General features: G+C 44.3%; 4 protein-coding genes across 5 annotated transcripts; 2 read left to right on the top strand and 2 right to left on the bottom strand.

Moving 5' to 3' along the window:
* Positions 1 to 741: 741 nt before the first annotated feature.
* LOC148082224 (uncharacterized) lies at positions 742 to 8,745 on the top strand. The gene is made up of 11 exons (XM_087789349.1): positions 742 to 914; positions 1,732 to 1,777; positions 2,016 to 2,612; positions 3,081 to 3,827; positions 6,610 to 6,779; positions 7,416 to 7,533; positions 7,672 to 7,744; positions 7,812 to 7,933; positions 8,203 to 8,266; positions 8,329 to 8,428; positions 8,618 to 8,745. Exons 2-11 carry the CDS (start codon positions 1,743 to 1,745, stop codon positions 8,629 to 8,631), a joined length of 2,040 nt encoding a protein of 679 aa, XP_087645475.1. The 5' UTR covers positions 742 to 914; positions 1,732 to 1,742; the 3' UTR covers positions 8,632 to 8,745.
* A 1,056-nt stretch (positions 8,746 to 9,801) lies between these two features.
* Positions 9,802 to 13,232, bottom strand: lipib (lipase, member Ib). Its single transcript, XM_087790194.1, has 10 exons — positions 13,172 to 13,232; positions 12,440 to 12,852; positions 12,267 to 12,375; positions 12,083 to 12,184; positions 11,920 to 12,009; positions 11,058 to 11,225; positions 10,905 to 10,994; positions 10,721 to 10,829; positions 10,050 to 10,223; positions 9,802 to 9,916 (listed from the first exon to the last, which is right to left on the bottom strand). The coding sequence occupies exons 1-10, from the start codon at positions 13,230 to 13,232 to the stop codon at positions 9,817 to 9,819; spliced, it is 1,416 nt and encodes a 471-aa protein (XP_087646320.1). The 3' UTR covers positions 9,802 to 9,816.
* A 1,041-nt stretch (positions 13,233 to 14,273) lies between these two features.
* On the bottom strand, positions 14,274 to 15,904 carry LOC148082222 (band 7 protein AGAP004871). Its single transcript, XM_087790193.1, has 4 exons — positions 15,869 to 15,904; positions 15,731 to 15,805; positions 14,544 to 14,678; positions 14,274 to 14,453 (listed from the first exon to the last, which is right to left on the bottom strand). Exons 1-4 carry the CDS (start codon positions 15,902 to 15,904, stop codon positions 14,274 to 14,276), a joined length of 426 nt encoding a protein of 141 aa, XP_087646319.1.
* A 2,658-nt stretch (positions 15,905 to 18,562) lies between these two features.
* On the top strand, positions 18,563 to 21,052 carry LOC148082221 (SH2 domain-containing protein 1B). Of its 2 annotated transcripts, XM_087788147.1 has the most exons (4): positions 18,563 to 18,715; positions 20,587 to 20,650; positions 20,721 to 20,877; positions 20,943 to 21,052. In XM_087788147.1, the coding sequence occupies exons 1-4, from the start codon at positions 18,579 to 18,581 to the stop codon at positions 20,975 to 20,977; spliced, it is 393 nt and encodes a 130-aa protein (XP_087644273.1). In that variant the 5' UTR covers positions 18,563 to 18,578; the 3' UTR covers positions 20,978 to 21,052. The 2 variants fall into 2 exon arrangements, with proteins under 2 accessions (XP_087644273.1, XP_087644272.1); XM_087788146.1 differs by lacking the exon at positions 18,563 to 18,715 and having other exon boundaries at positions 19,709 to 20,650.
* Positions 21,053 to 21,374: the final 322 nt, after the last annotated feature.

The raw sequence follows: 21,374 nt of genomic DNA, 5'->3' as shown, positions 1-21,374 counted from the left end.
AATCAAATACAATTTTTCTTTGAGGGAGGAAACCAAAAAAGACTTAACTTTTGCCCAACAACGGCACCTTAGGACTTTCACCTCAACAACTTTTATTTTCATAATCCCACATCCACGTTGTGTCATCAAGCAGGCCTAAAGGTGTCAAGGAAATAGATTTTGTGAAGTAGTAAAACAGGTAAAACAGACAGTAAGATAATGATTGAGTTAGGCTAGAAATAATTATAAATGACAATACAATTAACTAAGGGTTGCAAACAACAAATAAAACTAACTGAAAACACACGTAGAATAAGTAAGTAAGTAAAGTTAGAAAAAAAGTAGAACCGATTAGTATTATTAAGAAAAAGCCAGCAGCTACACGTTGACTGGGCAGACATACAAATAACACAACTTCTTCCAAAAAAAAAATCAACCACCAGAACCACAGGGAATATTAACAAATAAGCTAATTTAACAACAAGAATGAACTAAACTGTCGCTCAAGCAAAGGGAGGGTCCAGATCATTTTTGGTGAGGGTCAGAACAATAGCATGTCCAAGTGTTGTAGAGAGGCCACACACTACTAAATCTCATTTTGACTTATTAAATCAAATTTGGAGCGGCCTGTAGTGTGTTTTCCAACTTAAGTTTGAGCGTCACTCTTAATTCAGACCTCCATGTATACATTTGATTCCCATTGACATTTCCCAATTTGTGTGCATGCTTTTATTTTGAAAATACCAAACCGGAAAACAACCTAAGGAGAGCGACTTGCAGGTGTCGAGTTGTGTGCTACTATAGTTTGTCAGAGTTTTTCCCTTTGCGTCTTAATAAACCTTTTACACATTATTTGTATTTTGGTGTTATTCCCGCGTCACTTACTGGCTAAGTTAAGTTTAGCTGCGGCGGCTTGTTGCGCACCGACGACACAGGTAAGATTTGCTGCTAACATGGCTTTAGCTTCACTTCCTGCTCTGTCGTGAGTTTGTAAATGTCTTCGTCTTCTGGAATGGACGTAAAAACATGTGGTGTGATGTTCTAAAGCGCTAGTAAGCATGAGGAATGTTCAGAAATGCTGTTTTGAGTGGTTAGATGTCAGCATGGCGTCACGTTGCAGCTAGCTCGTATGTAGCTTGTTAGCTGTTGTGTGTGCAGTTGTAGTCTCGACCCTGTGTTTTTACATTTACCTGTTTGTAGCTAGAAACGTACCGAATTACTGGGAGTAGCATCTTGGAGTAATTATTTTTAAAAGTAGTCTTCAGGTCCTAAGAAGAGTGGTTGTTTTGTAGAAAAGCTAAAGTTAAAAAATAAAGTTGCGAAAAAGTAACTACACACATTCCATTCTACAAACTTCTATTTTTTTAAATAGCTACTATAGAACTACGTTCACTACTAAAATGAATCAATCCGAAAGTGATTTTATTTTGAACCCCAAGTGAAGTTCAATAGAATTTAGAACCATGTCAGGGTTCTCGCCCCCTACACTACAAGGTGAAAGATCATGTACAGCTGAACTTGGAAAACTGAAGTTTAATTTAAGTCACACAAGTTAAGCAGAAATGTGTTTGAGTGGCATATCGTCCATTATTTGGTGACCAGGTGCAGAAGTGATCTGCAAAACTTAAAGCCCTCTAGAGAAGTTAGTGGCTCCTGCCAATTTACCACAATACGCTGACGTGCAATATGTGTTACTTTGCAGCTTTTGTCATTTGTTTAAAAAAATCTAATCCATTTTCATTTTGCTGAAAGGTTTTCTTATAATGTCACGACCGCGGTCTGGATCCACTCGGTACCCGTAAGTCACCTATTTTTCTATCATTAACCTTTAATGTTCCCTGGTCCTTACAGCCTCCTCTACCTAAGGCATTTAAAAAAAGTGTTGTTATATTTTTGGACCTACATTAGACTGAATAAATATAATCAGACACTTAAGTAGGAGCAGATAGTCTGTTTGAATCTCGCTTGTCATTGACGCTTGCGCGCTCTGTGACTAACGCTTGAAGCTAACTGGGATCTTTGTATTTCTCTCTTAGGACTCATCACTGGGAAGAACAAAACTTTGGTCGCCCTCAACAACACCCAGAGAAGGATCCACAGATGGACCAGAGTCGCCATCTAAGGAGAGATCCCAGAGATTATGACCATTTCCGGAAACCCCAAAGAAGATCTCCACCTCGTCCACGTGATCGTGAGTATGAGTGCCAACGTTCTGAAGACCATGAGGAGTTTCACCACAGAAGGCTATCACCCCGACAAGACTACGAGAGGAGGGGATTCTCTTCCCACTGCAAGGGAGGATTTAAAGGAGAGCATCACAGAGGAGGATCCAGAGATGACTTTCCGACTTATCATCAGAGATGCAGGTCGCCATGTTCTCCTCTGCGAGTACAGAGGGAGCGCCTGCCGTCAGAAACTCGCCACAGGTCTGACTTCTCTGATGTACCATCAACGTCCAGCTGGATATCAGAAGAACAAGAGAGGGAGCCAGAGTTCCGTCCTGACAGAGGACACAATGACCAAAGGTTTTCTTCAGGAGATCGATCTGGACATGGTTTTAATAAGGATGGAGAAAGACTGGATCCTCACGACAAAAGAAGTCACAGAAGAAAGGACAACCACAGTCACGGCGGGTAAATACTGCAACAGCACTAGAGCGTCTTGGTAGGAGACAGGATTTATAAGAAATCTCCTTGACAGATTTGTCGTCCATATTACTGGCAAATTAGGTCTAAGAGTGAGGGCCAGAAAGACCGCATTAATGAGACTACCGCTATCCTAAACCAGACCTTCATTTTGACCTTACAAAACTTATGGAAGCCATAATCATCTGGTAAACATGATGTTAGTATCTTACCATGGCAGCTTTTGCAGACGACTTGTCTAGATGAGTTTACGATGAGCAGCTTGTATGAAATGCTAAAAACTTGCGGGACCAACGAACCCGAAGGTCACAAAAGTGACATGAGGTTTTGTCACTGAGCCATAGAAACAAGTCCTCACTAGAGTATTAAAAGTCGTCATCGTTGATCGTTGAGTCAGGAATATCATCATGTGAATGTTGGAATGCCAATGACCTGTGTCACTTCCTGTTGTCACAGGTTCAGGAATGATGAACCATTTGGGAAACAGTCCTTAGACGCTGATGGATTTGCTGGAAAACCCCGCAGTGGGCAATTACTAGGAGACTTTCGTCACTCTGGACCTCTGATCATTGACCATGGTCATGGTGTGGGTGATGAACCAGGACCCCAAGAGTGGGACAGGGCAGCCCGCTATGGAGACTGTGAATCAAAGGTTAAACGGCACAGAAGTTCTTCGCAGGAGCACTTTGGCACATCAAACAGCAGGACTGACCATGGGGAGTTTAAAGGAAGATCTTTCAGAGATGACCGGGAGTCTGCTCATCTGGATCCAGAAAAGGATTCACAAGATCAAATGTATACAGAGAAGCGTACCTGGGATCGTCCTGTGGCTCAAAGAGGCAAGAAATGGCCTCACCTTGATAAAGGAAGATCCAATCAGCGACCTACCAACTGGAATAAGAATCCACAAAACGTTCAGAAGCAGTACCAACCACGACAGCAGGTATCTGGATTCCATCATCAAAGAGATAAGTCCTATCAACGCGGAGATGAGCTGGACCAGACCTTCCAGCACCAGCCTAACCCCGGAAGGCCCACCCGACCGGAGAGTCTGGAGCGAGACTTGACCAGGGAGGACATGAACCCGAAAATGCCTCGAGTCTGGTTGCAGCAACTTGAGAATGTGACAAACCAGACCACGGAAAGCAAAGAGGAAACATTAACCATCAAGGTGGACATGAGTCGACCTGCCAATCATGAAAGGTAAAGTAAGAGTATCAACATGACGACAGGTGAGGGTGAAAGTTGACACTTGGTGTTTCTGAAACAAGGTTTCACCCACTAACGGAGTTCTCGACCTAAGACAAAGCCAGGTTCTGTAATTTTTGTTTGTCAGTGAAGATCCAAGCTGGAGGAACAAGAATAAGAAGTGGAAGATGACAAGAAAGAAGAGAAGAATGGGCGTAAAGTAGAGAATGAAGTGGAAGGAGAAAACAATTAAGAAGAGAGAAAAAGAAGTGAATGAGGACAGAAATAAAGGATCAGGAAAAAAGGTATGGAATAAGAAAATTAAGAGAATGGTGTGGAATAAGAAAAGGAGGATTAAGGAACCTTTTTAGGGAATTAAGTAGAAGAAGTAGTAATGGAGAAGGAATAAGGAGATTAAAATAAGGGATGTGGAAGAAGTAACGGAGGAGGAATTAAGAAATTTAGAAAAGAGAAGGAAGTGGAACAAAAAATACAGAGGAAGAATAGGGAAATTGATAAAAGGATAAGGAAGTGGAAAAAGAAGAAATGGACAAGGAATAAGGACATTTAAAAAAGAGGAGGTGGAAAAAGAAGAAATGGATGAGGAATAAGGAAGTTTAAAGAAGAGAAGGATGTCTAAGAAGAGGAAACTGAGGAATAATTAAAAGAAGAGAAGGATGTTGAAGAAGAAGAAACAGAGGAGGAATAATTGAAAGAGAAGGCTGTCGAAGAAGTAACGGAGGAGGAATAAGGAAATTCAAAGAAGAGAAGGATGTCGACACAAGAAACGGAGGAGGAATAAGGAAATTCAAAGAAGAGAAGGATGTCGACAAACAAGAAATGGAGGAGGAATAGGGAAATTCAAAGAAGGATGTCGACACAAGAAACGGCGGAGGAATAAGGAAATTCAAAGAAGAGAAGGATGTTGAAAAACAAGACACGGAGGAATAAGCAAATTCAAAGAAGAGAAGGATGTTGAAAAACAAGACACGGAGGAATATGGAAATTCAAAGAAGAGAAGGATGTTGAAAAGCATGAAACGGAGGAGGAATATGGAAATTCAACAAAGGAGGGACGCGATGAACAAGAAACAAATTGGTTAGAAGATTGAAAGAAGAAGGAACCAAGGTTGAATAACGATGGAGGAGGAATAGGGAAACTCAAAGAGAAGGATGTTGTAAAACAAGAAACGGAGGAATAAGGAAATTCAAAGAAGAGAAGGATGTTGAAAAGCAAGAAACGGAGGAGGAATATGGAAATTCAACAAAGAGAAGGATGTCAATGAACAAGAAACGGAGGAGAAATATTGATATTCAAAGAAGAGAAGGATGTTGAAAAGCACGAAACGGAGGAGGAATATGGAAATTCAACAAAGGAGGGACGCGATGAACAAGAAACAAATTGGTTAGAAGATTGAAAGAAGAAGAAACCAAGGTTGAATAACGAAATTTAAAGAAGAGACGGATATTGAAGAAGAAACAGAGGAGTTAGAAAATGCAAAAAGAGAGCAGAGAGTGGAAAAAGAAACGGGAGGAATAAGAAAATTAAAAGAGACGGAAGGTGAAGACGAAATAAAGCGAAGTTGACAAAGGTGGTGTGGAAGAAGAAAAGGAGAAGGCATAAGGAAGAGAAGAAGGTGGAAGATGATGATGACAATGTTGAAGGACAAAAAGGAAGACGTGAAATATGACGACGAGAAAGAGGAGTAAGTTGAAGAGGGGAGTTTGGTTTTGAAGGATCATTGGACCAAAGTGATATGATGTGAAACCTGAGAATCATCTGCAACACATCCTGGTGATGCGGCTTGACGGACGACTGCAAGTAAATATTTTCACTGTGGATCTTCTGAAGACAGAATTAGCTGCTCTCGAGCAAATGTTAGGAGGAACCTCTCCGTTTTGAAATGGATCCGCAAAAAGATCTTCTGCAGGTGGAGGAGAGAAACCGATGTGATTAAAACCACCTGCTCAGTGGATGTTTTTGACATCGTAACTATGGAGATCATGTTCTAAATGGCTTCTGTCCCTCGTCTCTGTCTGGGACATCTGCTTGCTCTCTGGAGGATGTTACAGAGGACTTATTTCCCTGGAGGGTCTTTGGTTCCTGGAAATCTTTGTCCTTCAGCAAGCATGCTTGAAGAGCTACAGAAGTTGTTCTTAGATGTCCACAAGAAGCAACAGCTGAAGAACACTGAAGTAGAAGTGGAGCTCTCAGACCACCTAAGGTCTCTGTGATCAAAACATTTGAGATGTTTTCTGTCTAATGGAAGATGCCACAAGATGGGACGGAGTCTTATCCATGGAGTGTTGGATTGGAAGATCCAGCAGGAAGCCCAGTGTGCTTGATGTGATGTCGGATCAGGAATGATGTACGTCAGCAGATGTCTTTTAGACTCGGTGTCTGGGGACTTGACACTTGTATCAGGATTTCTGCCACTGGTCTGACAGATGGACTGGACATAAGGAGGATCTTCTCTGAACCTTTTGTGAATTATTCTGTGTCATGTTGACATTTCTGAATCCAAACCTTGAGCAAATGACCTGGAAAGTGAAAGAGAAGAGCGGAAAATAAGTGTTAACTTTCACCTGCATTTGCACTCACCTGTCCACCTCTCCGTCGCTCATGTGAGCAGCAAGTTTAGGCTGCATGTGTGTTTTTCTCTGCGGAGATTGTCGCCAGGTAAGTCTGGAGGGGAAAGGTAATCTCGAATGTCCTGCTATGGTGTATCTGGATGTTTCTCCTGCAAGCTTTAACAACCGTTTCCTCAGTCGTCAGCTGCTTGTGTCTTCTGCTGCAGCTCTGCCTGTTACTCAGCTGACCGGCAGCTCTCGCTTGACCTGGTCAACGTGGGCCGCCAGCGTCTGGACTTCCTGCCCATGCTCAAGCACTCGGGCACCTTCACGGAAACGTCCGTGCATGTGGGAACGTTCGCCGAGGAGATCATCACGCTTGTGCACCATGTCAAAGGTAACACGCATGTGTCGACGTCTCAGTCAGACGGTCTTCAAGATTTCATCTATCAGTAGTTCCTGGATCTGAGTGCATGATGTCATGAACTGCTGCTTCAGTTCGACACACGTGTTAACAGCTGTACATGTACTATCGGAGTACAATGATTTTATCTCATCTTTTACTTTCATCTTTCTACACTTTGCAATGTGCATTGCTAAATGAAACCAGAATGTTTATATTGTGTTTCATTGCTAACATGAATCCCATCGTACAGTTGTTCTGTAATTAATTATTATTATTGGTAATTAATATTGTTACCTTTAAAACACGAGTGAACCATCTTTTGTGGCACTAGCATTTAAGAAGGCCTGTCAGGTTGTAGTTCCCGGGAGCTGCCACATCACATTCAAAGTTGAACCACAGTATTTGATCGTTTTTTTCTATCTCCGAGTAGGTTCTCACTCAGATCATGGTTATTCAGGTGGTTCTAAAGTGAAACACATGGACAGTGTAGAGTTCTAGGAAGACGGTATATATTCTGCTAGGGTCACGACATCACCAGTCGTAAAAACAAAGTAGTGCAGAATATTGTTATAGTGTTAAGTAGGATGGTGAGAAGTGTCGCTTTAAACTCTACTAATCTCTCTGCAGAAGTTTACTTCAAAGGTGAAGATATCACACTCAACCAGAGGTTCTCTACACCGTCAGTTGTCCTGCAGGAGGAAGAGAAGGAAGAGCTGACGCTTAATCAAAGGTTCAGCTCAAATCGGTGAGTCACTGCACTCATGTTCATGTTGGTGCCGCCTTCAGTTGGAAACCCTGAACCAGGACTGATGACTCGAGAGCCTTTAACGATCGATCCACCTGCTCATTCACAGATGTTGACTGATGTCTTCTCCATCTACAGGGGCTTCCAGCTAGACCTGGACTCTCTGCTGGACGAAGATGAGCCGCCCTTTGATTCGATGGATGACCTGCAGGTAGAATCGCATTCACTGAAACCGTTGTGTCTGCATGTCCTGGACTGACGGGAGATTGTGCTCACAGAAGCCGCATAGAGAGCCAGGGGACCTCCGGCACAACCTGGAGAAAATGAGGCAGGAAAGGTTGGAGGGCGTAAGGGTGACCATCGCGGGAGGAGCCGCTTCTCCACAACCACTTTTGACCAGGTGACTCACTCAGTCTGAGAATATGGACACCATTGTTTTTTCCATGAAAACTGTTGTTCCATTTTTATTTCTCGGTTTAAATGAGTAGTGACTTTCATTCAAATGTATAAATGTAAACGGTAGCTTTCTGAACAGATGAGTCACACCCAGCACGCGATAATACTCATACCCTGAACCTTTAGCTAAAATCTCTTAGAGAAGACTCTCACGGTTGGAACCTTCATTACAATGAACCATCACATCACCTTCTTGTCTGTCCGGTGTTTCAGTTTGTCTGGTTGGATTTCCACATTAAGGACTGAGGAAGTTGCTACTAAAACAAACATCCACATGGTGAGTAGAATTGGGCTGTAGCCCAAATTACGGAGCTGACCTCTGACCTCCATGTACTGCAGGGACGGCGTCGAGGATTCTTCCGACAGAACGGCGTGGGAAGAAACTCCCGCAGAGGGTTCGGACCAATGAGACGCCAGAACAACTGTAACAACTCTGCAGGTGAGTGACGTGAGGCCCAACATGTTGGTGAAGTCACATGGCACTTTTGGCCGACCATTCTGGACTGGTTTGTTACGTAACAAGTCCTTACATCATCTCTGATCTTCCGCCCCTGACATGTTTCTCACCTAATCTCACCTGAGCTGCCAATCCTGTTACCTGCTGGATCACCACGATCTCTCTCCACAGATCCCAGCTGGTGACGAGTCTGAAGCAACAACATCTCACCTGTGTGACCACCTTCCCTTCAGTTGTGATTGAAGTCTGTGTTCCTCATGTGACACCATCCAATAAAACTTCTGTCAGACTGGTCAGCTGACCTGCCTCAGCTTCCTTGTGTCATCTGCACACACTGGTGTTTGTACGTCGCAAAAGTAAGAGACGTATACGTCGATCTTTTGTTTCTGTCGCATGCGAGTAAACTTTCTACTTTTCCCAGTCACCATGGTAGTACTGCTAATGAGCACATGCACATATTATGGGATACTTGCAAGTTGCCAACTAACTATGGCGCCCATAAAAAAAGTAGAAAAGGGTCAGGCTAAATGTTGGGACGCACATATTAAAAATTGAGTTATGCACAATATATTCCCTTCCAGTAGAACCAACAAGTGGTCATTTATAGAATCACACTTTTATTGTGTCTCAAAGGGTAATGTGTTTGTGTTGGCAGTACAGAATAAAATAATGAAATGAAGAGATTGAGAAGGATTTTCCCTGGCATTGTCAAATTAATTGAACACAAACTCATCTCTTTAAGTGATGCAAACTCATTTGTGTGTATTTCTGTCGCATGAGCCATTGTGAGCGTCTTTTAAAAAGAAGAACATCCTTGAAAGTGTCCATACAGGTGACCTGTGAGACGTACAGAGGCCTGTATGTGGTCAAACAACAACACTGATTTAATGCAAGATTGTGCCCGTTTGCCTATGCCTGTCTGTTGAGTACCATCGGTTGGCTCCTCTAGGCCTGAACGGTTACATACAAAACATACACACACACCTTTAGCTGTAATTTTACTTTGACTTCAGGTTTATTTCAGCAGTAAAAAAAATAGAATACAAACATAAAAAATCTCATCTTCATTTTCCATGAAAGGAGGGTCTGAAGGTCATGACCTCACTGTGTCATGTGATCTGAGGTCAGGCGGTATGAGCTTCAGGTCTTAATGTAAGAAGGCACTATGACTTCAGAAAGTGTGGGTGTGTTGTTCATGGTGTCTGGTCACCTGCTGCAGGTGGTTCTGAAGTGAATCCTCTCGCCTGTGTCTCTGCTGCAGCTAATTATTATCTAACCTTTGACCTCTTGGTTGCTCCCTGGCCTCCGGGCTTTGTCCAGAACAGTCCTAAGTCGAACCTCACGGCTACCGTTGACCTCGCCAGCGCCTCTTAGTGGATGGCCCGGACCATGCGTGAGTCACAGGGAAGGGGCCGGAATGTGACCTCTGTGTTCTCCTCCACGATTATGTCGAAGCGACACATCTGAGCCCTGCGGCGACAACAGGGGTCACCCTTCTACACAACTTCACACAAAGTCAACACATTGAGCAACACAACTAAAACCATCGGACACATGAAGTACGGACACAACAGACAGTAGGTTTGGTGTTGGAGCCACTGACCTGTCTGGCTGCTCCAGTGGAGTGAAGCGGATCCTCAGCAGGCGGATCTTGTAGCGAGGTCCGATCACGTTGCCAGTGACTATACGCATCGAGATCTTGTGGATGTTCTGGATGTCTTCATTGAACTGCGCCAGTAGCCGGGTCGAGGTGTACTGCTCCAGGCGAAGTAGCTTTCTGGACCAGGAGAGCAACGGTTAGTGGACCAGAACCAAACCTGTCTGGGCCGACCTTAGACTGGATGTAAGGAACCAGAACATCTGGATATCACAGCTGTTTTCTATCTCACTCATGGGACTCCACTTTTATCAGCCCTGAGAGGTTCCCAGGCCAGAGTTGAATCTAATGTTTCCGCTCTTGTAACCTCTTTTTTGCTAAGATTTCAGACCGGGGAGAACTTTATAACTAAGTAATAACTTCAAAAAATGGTCATGATGAGGGACTTGCCGCATCCTGGAGAGGAGGTCTTCAACATTTCATATAAGTGGCCCTTTAAGGCCTTTACCGTGGAGAGACATTCAGATCTGGAGGTCCTGATCCTCATCAGTTTCAAGACACCATAGTGAGTCTGCTCTGGGACCGTCAGAACCAGACCAGGACAAAACTCTCCCCCTATGAGGTTTTCCAAGTTACATGACCAGGAGTTTAAAGGCATAAAAATGAGTTGGACTCACTGGTCGACCCGGGCCTCCGTGAAGGTTTTGCCGCTGTGCAGTCGGATATGGACGACTCCCCAGCGCAGATACTGGTTCCAGGTCACCATGTCCACTCTGTAGCTCATCTCTGTGTGGACATACACACCATTAGATCTGATCGTCTTATGGTTCTGCTTCTTCTCTCACGCTGCTCTGGACTCACTCCTGTAGGGCAGTGTGGCCGTGGTGCTGAAGAAGACTTTGGTCTGTCCGAGCCGCTGCAGAGTGTCCGTCCACTGTCTCAGGTCGTAGCCTGCAGGCGAGGTCACGTGATATCAGGGTCAACAGGGGTCAGAGGTGTACCTAACACTCTTACCCAGCAGGGGGCAGGATGCAGGTCTGAAGGCCTCACACTGCAGACATTGTCCGTCCAGGAAGTCGCTGTAGGACGCACACGGATACCCGGTCAGACTGCAGGTCCGGTTCAGAGCGCACAAGTACAGGAAGACCGAGCGCTGATGGTCACACACAAAGTACGACTTCCCTGCCACATACAGAGACAGAGTGTTTACCTCGGTGTGTCTGTCTGAGTCTTTACCTGTGTGTGTGTGTTTAAGTTGTTTACCTGTGTGTGTCTGTCTGAGTCTTTACCTGTGTGTTTAAGTTGTTTACCTGTGTGTGTTATTTATCTGTGTGTGTGCGTGTCTGTGTGAGTTGTTTACCTCTGTGTGTGTGTCTGTGTGAGTCTTAACCCTTTGGGTGTGTGCATGTAAGTTGTTTACCTCTGTGTGTCTGTGAGTCATTTACCTGTGTGCGTATGTGTGACTGTGTGAGTTGTTTACCCGTGTGTGTCTGTCAGAGTAATTTACTTGTGTGTATGCGTGTCTGTGTGAATTGTTTACCTGTGTGTGTGTGTGAAGTTTATCTGTGTCTTTCTGTGTGAGTTATCTACCTGTGTGTCTGTGTAAGTGTTTACCTGTGTGTGTCTGTGTGAGTTGTTTGCCTGTGTGTGTGTGAGGTTGCGTGTCTGTGTGAGATGTTTATCCGTGTGTGTGTCTGTGTGAGTTATTTACCTGTGTGTCTGTGTAAGTGTTAACCTGTGTGTGTTTGTCCGAATCTATGTGTGTATCTGTGTAAGTGTTTACCCTTGTGTGCATTGCAGAGGTGATTGTGTACACCACCTGTCAGTACGCATGATAGTGTACATGTGCGAGTGAATGACAGTGCATGTGTGGTACCGGAGAAGATGGTTCTGGGACACCCTGGCTGATCTGCTCCTCCGTTAGCGTAGAAGTCGATGTGTCCGTGTTGACCTCTGAGTCCGAAGGCTGGAGGAGAGAGAGACTCTTGAAGTGTGTTTGAATGTTTGTGTGTGTGTGTCCGGGGTGTGTAGCTGCTCACAGTTCATGTCCGTGTGAAGGACGTCCACAAACACGGCATCTGTCGGGTCCAGTCTATCGTCCGGTCCAGCGCTGGTAAACATGGGACCGGCTGGGTCCAGACCTGCCAGAATGGTAGTGCACAATTCATGTCAGTGATATAGTCTACCTATGATGTTGCCATGGCAACACAAGTGTGTGTCCACCTGTGATGCGTCCGATTTTCCCCTTCAGGTTCGCCCCCACGTAGCCGGCCAGGTGAGCGCCGAGACTCACTCCGATGAGGTGCATCGAGCTGAGTGCAGCCCCTCCCTCCTGCACACACACACACACACTCAGGTACCACTGTCCCGGCGCCGCTCCGTCCGTCAGACGTCACCTGCATGTTGAGGATGAAGCCGGTCAGGTTGAGCGCCGCCTCCCTGGTGTAGGTGACGGCGGTGAAGTAGTTGATGTTGGCGGCGCCCTGGTTCCAGTCCACCACGATGAGGTTCATGTCCTGCTGCTCGGCCAGCAGCCGCACGATGTGGTCGATCCAGGCGGGCGGGGCGCCGGTGGGCCGGTACCCGTGGATGACGAAGGCCGTGGGCAGCGACAGGTTCAGGAGCGGCTGCGAGCTCAGCTGCCGGTGCCGCAGCTGGCGCCCGCAGTCCAGGCTGCCACGCCGGTACAGCAGCAGGCGCACCGACAGGCTGGTGCCCAGGAAGCAGTGAGACAGGTTGAGGTCGGTGAAGTTGTCGCACGACTCGTCCTCGCCGCTCGTCTCCCGACCTGCACACAGCAGCAGAGTCACTCATGGGTGCGCCGGCGGCAGGACGGTGGCTCCCAGCTCCTGTTATGACCGGAAGGTCAAAGGTCAAGACCTGGAGCGTCTGCAGACGTGTTGTGCCTTCGGTCTTCTGGACCGCTCACACTGATCCACGAGTCCTGAACCATCAGCTCAGGTGGATCAGACATCTAAAAAAAACTCTCGCCTGCTTACAACTGTCAATCACTGCAGGACGGGTTGGGCCAGTGGCGCTGTCCCCAATCCGGCCACTCACACACACTCATAAATATATATTCACACACACACGGTTTTGGGCATAGTCGCAGCAGAGGCTGAACTCACCTGTGGAGAACATCAGAACCCCTAACAGAACCAGAAGAGACGTCAGTCTTCTGGTCAGCATGGTCAAGCGAGAGTAGAGAGAGAAGTGAAGAGGAGGACGGTCCGAGGCTGAGTGCAGGAGGGAGGGGAGGAGGGAGAGAAAGAGAGGAGGGAGGGTGAGAGGGAGGAGAAGATCTGATTCTCCTGGAGGCTGAGAAGAGTCTTCCCACCGTCTGGCCCCTTGAGCTCCTCTTCTATGGTTGGCTGCTCCTCCTGGACTGATGCTGCGCTCCAAGTCTCTCGCTGTTGCTCCCGTCCTCATGAAATTCTCTTTTGTCCCAGAACCCTGCTGACGTGTCCCTGGTGGTCCAGGACCAGATTAGAGGCTAACAGTGGGATTGTGGGTGAAAACGGCGGCGTCACCACAGCATTGCTAATAATAGCTTCCAGCCAGCATCCACAGCGGGCCCATCCCATCCTGCCAGGGCGACCCGTGTAATTGAGTAGTGCGTCCCGGACCAACGAGTCCCAGAAGCAACACGACTCTCGCTTCTCTGACTGCAGCAGGGTGTTCTGGTTCTGGACAACATGAGTCTTGAGATGCGTCATCGACCGAGACTAGGAGTAGAGCTCGAGTGGAATTATTTTCAGTCAAACCCGGTCAAGATGTTGAGCAAAACTCGGGAAAGAACCAGCACCTGAACACACTGATTTCAAAGATGGACTGTATTGACAAAGCTGCTACAGCAGAAGGAACACGGCCAGCAGGGGGCAGCATATGGTTGCGTGATGATGAGGAAACTCTACTCTAGTGTGACCAACGGCCCATCTGCAGCTGAGATAACCTACTTCAGTGGAGGCAAGAAGACCTGACCTTTGGACACAAGGTCCTTGCTACTCTTCACACATCGTACTGAAGACTTCTGCAGTAAGATGCTGATGCTCACATCTGCATAGTAACACACTGAAAGTTGAAGGTGTGAAGCTTCATCATTATTTGTGAAGATCAGATCTGCTGATGTCAGCACAGGTCAGACCCTGAACAAAAAGCCCTCAAACTGTTCCCTGAGACCACCGTGTAAATGTGTCCCAGGCCATATGGAGGCCAGCTCTCCAGACGGATCTACAGCTGCTGGGGGAGGAACCGGTCCAGAAGCTCCAGCGGGAGGGAGAAGACCAGTACAGAGGCATCGCTGTGGACTGACGTCAGACTATGAAGGTATCTGAGCTGGAGGGCCGTCGGTGAAAGCTGCGAGGAGGCCTCACTCAGCATTGACGACGCCTTCACTTCAGTCAACATAATCTTAGACATGAACACAAAAACCAAAAGATTGATCTATTAATGGCTATCCAGACAGCACAGGGCTCCTTATTGTAGACTTGCCCAACTCACCTTGGCCCGGGCAGTCCGGACCCCCACAGTCTCTGCAGCCATGCAGTGCTGCAGATGGACCGGAACACTCAGATTCTTCAACTCCAACCGCTGCACCTGAACGCCCCATTGCTGAGACACACTGAACAGCTCCTCCTGCAGGACAGAAGGTATCGTAAAGACAGTGAAGTTATAATGAAGACAGTGAAGGCATCATAAAGACAGTGAAATTATAATGAAGACAGTGAAGTTATAATGAAGACATTGAAGGCATCATGAAAACAATTAAATTATAATGAAGACAGTGAAATTATAATGAAGACAGTCTAGGCATCATGAAGACAGTGAAGTTATAATGAAGACATTTAATTTATAATGAAGACAGAGAAGTTATAATGAAGACAGTCAGTGAAGTTATAATGAAGACAGTCAGTGAAGTTATAATGAAGACAGTCAGTGAAGTTATAATGAAGACATTGAAGGCATCCTGAAGACGGTTAAGTTATAATGAAGACGGTGAAGGCTTCATGAAGACAGTCAGTGAAGTTATAATGAAGACAGTCAGTGAAGTTATAATGAAGACAGTGAATTTATAATGAAGACATTGAAGGCATCCTGAAGACAGTGAAGTTATAATGAAGACATTGAAGGCATCCTGAAGACAGTGAAGTTATAATGAAGACAGTTAAGTTATAATGAAGATGGTGAAGGCTTTATGAAGACAGTGAAGTTATAATGAAGACATTGAAGGCATCATGAAGACAGTGGAATTATAATGAAGACTATAAAAGCATCATGAAGACAGTAAAAGCATCATGAAGACAGTAAAGGCATCATGAAAACAATGAAGTTATAAAGAAGACAGTGAAGGCATCATAAAGACAGTGAAGTTATAATGAAGACAGTGAAGGCATGAAGACACTGAAGGCATCATGAAGACAGTAAAGGCATCATAAAAACAATGAAGTTATAAAGAAGACAGTGAAGGCATCATGAAGACAGCGAAGGCACCATGAAGACAGCGAAGGCACCATGAAGACAGCGAAGGCACCATGAAGACAGCGAAGGCACCATGAAGACAGCGATGGCACCATGAAGACAGCGAAGGCACCATGAAGACAGCGATGGCATCACAATTGGCTGGTGTCACCTCCATCCTGCTGATGAGGTCACTTTGGTGTGTCAGGATGTATGCCAAAGTGTGTTACCCAGTGGATTGGATCCACCACTCTGTAGAAGAAGGCTGCATCCACTTTCAAAGTCACACCGTCATTGGTCAGCACCTGAGAAGGATAAGCACAGACCATGAAGCAGTTTGGTCTCTCAGTGGTAATACCACTGCTGACCTCTTGTGGCTTCAAGTAGACTGTCACCATCCTCATGACCACTTTGTGGAGGATGTCCTGGGTAAAATCATCCAGAGATTTCCTGATGTTTCTTACCACATCTTTGCTGATGACATCCAGCTCTACTGCTCTTTTGATCCAACTAAGCTCCAGAGGCTGAACAGTTTAGTCAGTTGTTTGCCGTAAACCAAACAATGACTGAGTGAAAACACTTTGAAGCTAAATGGGGACAAAATTGAGAGTCTGGTTATTGCTCCTGATGATAAGGTTCCAGGGTTGAGTCAGTACTTGGGTGACTTGACACACTGAGCCTGAGAAACTGGATGTTGTATTTGACAAAGACATGTCTCTAGTTCAACACTGTAGAAAACCGACAAGAAACGGTTTCCTTCAACTGAGAAAAATGTCTAAACTTAGGAAAATGTTGTCAAAGAAATCTGCAGCGAGAATATTGACCGCTCTAGTAGAAGAACTCACATTTCTCCAATCCTTAAAACTCTTCATTGGCTGTCAGTGTCTTTCAGGATCAACTTTAAAATTCTAGTTCTTACTTTCAGATCTATCATGGTCAGGCTCCTCCTTACATCAGTGATCTGATCCAGCCTTACACCCCAGCTCGGGCTCTGAGGTCTGTGGATCAGAATCTACTGATGGTTCCTCGCACACGGTTCAGGACCAGAGGAGAGAAATCCTTCCAGGCTGTTGCTCCTAAGCTTTGGAACGATCTTCCTCTCTCTCTGTGTTTGATGATCTACTGACTCCTTCAAGAAACATCTTAAGACACTTTTATTCATGCAGTCTTTTCCCTGATTTTCTGAGAGTCCTGTGTTTGTCTCGGTGTTATCTTGACCTTTTTTTGCATATATTTTATGGAGTATTGTTTTGATTGTTTAAGCGCTTTGTGACCCTGGTCTGGAAAAGCGCTTTACAAATATAAATGACTTACTTATATATGTAGCTATGTGCTCTTTGTCGAAATTATTGCCACAGTCCATATATAACCACAGACCGCAATTTAATTGCTTTAAACTTACAAATATGCGACAGATTTCTTTTTCATATCAGAAACCATTTAACTTTATTGTCTGTATTGTAAGAAAATACAGGACTTCTATGTTTTGATGTGGAATACAGTGAAGGAAATAATGCAGGAAATAAACATAAATAAAATAGTATAATGTCGGCTGTTTTTCTTTGCAGGATTCAAATAACAGACTTGGTTGGAGAGTCTTTTTGCTTTAGACCACTCACGCAGATCGTTTCGTGACATGCGGATCACCATCAGAACCACAACAACAACAATCCACCGGAAACTCACACTCACACTCTCGACTCACTGGTCTGGCGAGACAATCTGTAACTCTGGCAACATTAACAAGAACATGTGAAACCATTACAATAGAATGAATTCAATGACTCATCGCAGTTTGTGTGTTTTTCCGGGATTCATTAAGACTGGTTTACGGTTAGCTTTTCTGCCTGAAATGCTCTGTAGAAATCTGTTAACCTACAAGAGGAAGATGAACGACGTGACGTTCACGAAAGCGTCCATCAGGCAGTAATAAACTACGTGAAGTTCACGTTCGTCCTTAACATGAACTAGTTCATGAACTATCGTTCCATGAATACGTTTAGACCCTGATGTGTTGCCATGTTGTGCACATACATCATTAGTGCAGTCAAGATAAGAAAACTTTCCTCCGGGATCCAATGTGAAAAAGTTGTTTCTCTAAGTGAACTTCAAGACAATCATACATTAAAAAAGCTTCTCGAGCAAGTGCTGTCTCTGCTTGAGTTGCCCACAACTATGATATGTTGCCGCTGCCTCCGCTTAAGACCTTAATGGAAAGGTTGGTACTCTAATGCTTAGATTTTGTCTAGAGAGTCTATAAGGAATTACGTTTAGATCAGGTGGTCTAACACACACACATGCATACACACATACTTATAATTTTATAGTATTTGTTATTTAAATAATAATAACAATAATTTAAATAAATAAACATTTTCAGAATAAAACATGATTTATAATTAAAAAAATAATAAAAAGATTGTATTTCTGTTGTATGTATTGTGTTACCTAATTAACCTTCAAAGATAAAGTTGTTTAAGATGACATTTTTTAAAAGATGCCTCAGCAAACTCATCAAATGTAGTCCCAATTGTCAATTAAAAATAATTTATGTTTTTACTACAACTTGGCCATAAATCAAGGGCATTTTCATTTTCTTATTTTGGTTCCACATCTCATGATAAACCAAAAAGAAAAAAAATACGACGTTGTCCATTCGTTTTCATTTCCATCCAGCCGAAAAAAATGTTCAAAGTTCCATCTGTGTTTTCAATCCCGATCAGTGCAGACATAATTGGCCCCTGTCTAGAGTGTCTTAATGTTCTCCTGCTTTGGCCATACGAGGGCGCTTTCTAAAGAGTTAAGGCCCTCCTCTGAGTGTAGTCTGGCTATTTTGCAAAGATTGCGCCCAGAGTGGACACAAGCCCCCATGACTATCTGAGCATCTTTCCATTGCACGTACAGCCGTTCTGACTTGTGGTAAAGCCTGTGAGGTGTGAAAGACCACAGAGCTGCATCAACTTCTGCTGATTTCACATGTGACTGATCAACATCCTGTAATTCACCTCACAAACTCTTCAGTCCATCGACTACCGTTACAAAGATTGGGACGTTCGTCTGCTGGAGCTGGTCGTGATCATGGAAATGCCCAAATGTTATCACGGAGCCATCACCATGCAGGCGTGTGAGGAGCTGCTGGGGGAGAAGAACCAGGACGGTGCTTACCTGATCCGTGACAGCGAGACCATCGTGGGAGCCATGTGCCTGTGTATCTAGTGAGTGTTGTGTCTCTTTTCAAGAATGAAAAAAAGTCCACTTGGTAAATTAGGAAAGATTGAATTCAACTTGACTGTGCTTAAACACATCAACAAAAAGTTAGCCAATCACCTATTCACATGTAGAGGATTGTCAAATCAGTAGTCTGGTATAGAAAATATTGAATACAGGCCGACAGACACAAGTACCAGAAAACAATATCATTTATTGGAGTATCAAGACAATGCAGCGAATTAATTACGACCAAAGTAGGCTAGAAATAATCGTAACTGACAGCGACATAACAAACTAAGGCTTGCACACAAATGAATTAAAGTCAAGTCACACAGTAATTATAATACAGAAAGAAAGGGGAAACAAAAACACATTAGTAATCTTAACAAAAACAAACATTGACGTGACAGAAATAACCATTATAGGCACTAAATCGCTGCTGTGGAAAACTACAATAAGTGTTAAACATGACCAAAAGAGCCACAGGAAATATTAACACAATATTAACACAATATATAAGCCGCACAACTGTAGCTCACACCTACAAAAGTTGAATAACCAAAACAAAACTACCTAAACAACTTTGTGGCAAACAGAATAACGAAGGATATAAATTAAGCTGTGAGGCGAACCAAACTAAACATAAAGATGGCAATGTAAATAAAGAGGCAAGGCAGGGCATCTTTTATGCACATCCCTGAAAAAAAAGAACCAAATCTTGAAGAAAAGAGAAAAAAAAAAACTAATTTAGGTCCTGGTACCTGATTTTATGAGTCACACGACACAGAGAGAGGGGCAGACTGAGTGACGCATATCCTTTATATATATTAACAGGTGAGGCCACCGGTAATGAGAAGGGCATGCTTAACCAAGAGAATTTTAACCTATCATATCAATATCAAACTAAAAAGAACCATCCGGTTACACAGGGATACAGAAAAACACCTCCAACACAGAAGCACAAACACAGACAGAGACAAAACAACATAGGCGTTGACTTGCAGGAGCACATGTCCATGAACTTAATCGTTTAAATACTGGATAAATTAATTTCCATGTTGTGTTTAGTAGTGGAGTTGAATATTGTTTGGACTCAATTGAGTCCAATTCCAATTTTGATTCGTTTGATCAATTATGCTTAATAATGTTTCTCTTTTAATTATCGATGATCCTTCATTTGTCAACGGGTCGTGTTACACTTAAGGTAAGGTAAGGTAAGGTAAAACTTTATTGATCCCTCAAGAGGTCTCCTTCGGGAAATTGTTTTTTACCAATAGCCAGCAATTTTTCATAAACAATAAAAAATAATACATAAAAAATAAAATAAGAAGAAGAACAAGATGACACAATCTAAGTCTAAAGATAAAGACAAAGAACATAGGTCAAAGAAAAACAACAAAGACAAAGGATACAAAGACTAACATGGAACAGAACATCCAGATACTCTCACTCCACTCCTGCCCCCGAACTCAGAATTGTACAATTTAATAGCCCGAGGGATGAATGAGTCCCTGAGTCTATTTGTTTTGCACCTGGGTAGGAGCATTCGTGCACTCATTCTGCTTCTCTGCTCACTGATGACAGTGCTCAGAGGATGACTGTCATCATCCATGATGGACAGTAGTTTGTTCAATGATCTCCTCTCAGCAACTGTCACCAGTGAGTCCAGCTTCATTCCAACCACAGAGCCAGCCCTCCTGATCAACCTGTCCAACCTGTTGACTCTTGGGCACATTTCCACCCCAACACACCACAGCATAGAACATGAGCGCCTCCTCATCTGTTTGTTTGAGTTTCATGTGCTCATTGTGGGAGTCCGTGCTCCTCACCCTTCCACCCCACAACAGAAGCTGAATCATGACGTTCTCTGCTGCAGCAAAGCTCGGGTGGTCCACACCTATCGAATCATGAAGACATACAGGGGACACTACACACTGATGGTAACTCATACTTGGGTCAGAGGCTTCAGGTTAGGGTTCCTCCTATTTGTGAACTCTGACTCCTCCCAAGACTTCTAGCGGGGTGGCCAATACCTTCTTCCAGACCCTGCAGGACCTGGTGCAGCACTACAAAAGGAGGAACCAGGGACTCCTCACACATCTGCGCAACCCGGTCGAAAGACGAACAGCCATAAGGGAGCCCAGTACAGACCTGGGGAAACCCAGTGGTACGACTTACTGCTCTGAACAGACTCGGGCAGATTCTGACTTCCCTGCTTTTTTCCGTCTTTAGACTCTTCGGACTACGTCGAAGTCCTGCCCTTCTAAGCCAGGCCCAGTTACGATCGGACCCACGACTCCTCCAAGAAAACGATGACACGAAGTGTATGATTGTCAATAAAGTCTCACATGGAAACTTGATACATGACGCCATACTTGTGCTCTCATTATTATTATTTTACACCCACTTTCTGAACAGTCAGAAGACGGAAGGGTTGCATGGAAAGAGGAACATGTGGGTGAGTTAATGTCAAACCACAGGCTCTATACGTCCATGATATAAATAACATTTGCTGTTTTCTGCCTTTGAGAAACTTTATTTTACTTTACCAACTCTACTAACTTTAATAACTAAAACTACAATCAAAGAGGAGCTGTGAATCATCACGCACGTGTGATGTCACAGCTGATGAAAAGCATAGGTGCTCATTGTGCGGAACTATTC

This window comes from Callionymus lyra, chromosome 4 (genome assembly GCF_982586985.1).
Source record: "Callionymus lyra chromosome 4, fCalLyr1.hap1.1, whole genome shotgun sequence".
Classification (NCBI taxonomy): Eukaryota; Metazoa; Chordata; class Actinopteri; order Syngnathiformes; family Callionymidae; genus Callionymus; species Callionymus lyra.
This window is presented reverse-complemented; position numbering and strand designations above follow the sequence as displayed.

Bases quoted from the DNA above. Each gene is read 5' to 3' on its own strand.
- LOC148082221 (XM_087788146.1), top strand. From the start codon at position 20,321: ATGATGGACAGTAGTTTGTTCAATGATCTCCTCTCAGCAACTGTCACC. The intron at 20,651-20,720 runs GTAACTCATACT...ACTCCTCCCAAG, and splicing joins GGGGACACTACACACTGATG to ACTTCTAGCGGGGTGGCCAA. The intron at 20,878-20,942 runs GTACGACTTACT...TTCCGTCTTTAG, and splicing joins AGACCTGGGGAAACCCAGTG to ACTCTTCGGACTACGTCGAA.
- LOC148082222 (XM_087790193.1), bottom strand. From the start codon at position 15,904: ATGAGGATGGTGACAGTCTACTTGAAGCCACAAGAG. The intron at 15,806-15,868 runs GTCAGCAGTGGT...TATCCTTCTCAG, and splicing joins TCTACTTGAAGCCACAAGAG to GTGCTGACCAATGACGGTGT. The intron at 14,454-14,543 runs GTGAGTTGGGCA...TTCATGTCTAAG, and splicing joins TCCGGACTGCCCGGGCCAAG to ATTATGTTGACTGAAGTGAA.
- LOC148082224 (XM_087789349.1), top strand. From the start codon at position 1,743: ATGTCACGACCGCGGTCTGGATCCACTCGGTACCC. The intron at 7,534-7,671 runs GTGAGTCACTGC...CTCCATCTACAG, and splicing joins CAAAGGTTCAGCTCAAATCG to GGGCTTCCAGCTAGACCTGG. The intron at 7,745-7,811 runs GTAGAATCGCAT...TTGTGCTCACAG, and splicing joins ATTCGATGGATGACCTGCAG to AAGCCGCATAGAGAGCCAGG.
- lipib (XM_087790194.1), bottom strand. From the start codon at position 13,232: ATGCTGACCAGAAGACTGACGTCTCTTCTGGTTCTGTTAGGGGTTCTG. The intron at 12,853-13,171 runs GTGAGTTCAGCC...CGCACCCATGAG, and splicing joins GGTTCTGATGTTCTCCACAG to TGACTCTGCTGCTGTGTGCA. The intron at 10,995-11,057 runs GTAAGAGTGTTA...CCTCGCCTGCAG, and splicing joins TGCATCCTGCCCCCTGCTGG to GCTACGACCTGAGACAGTGG.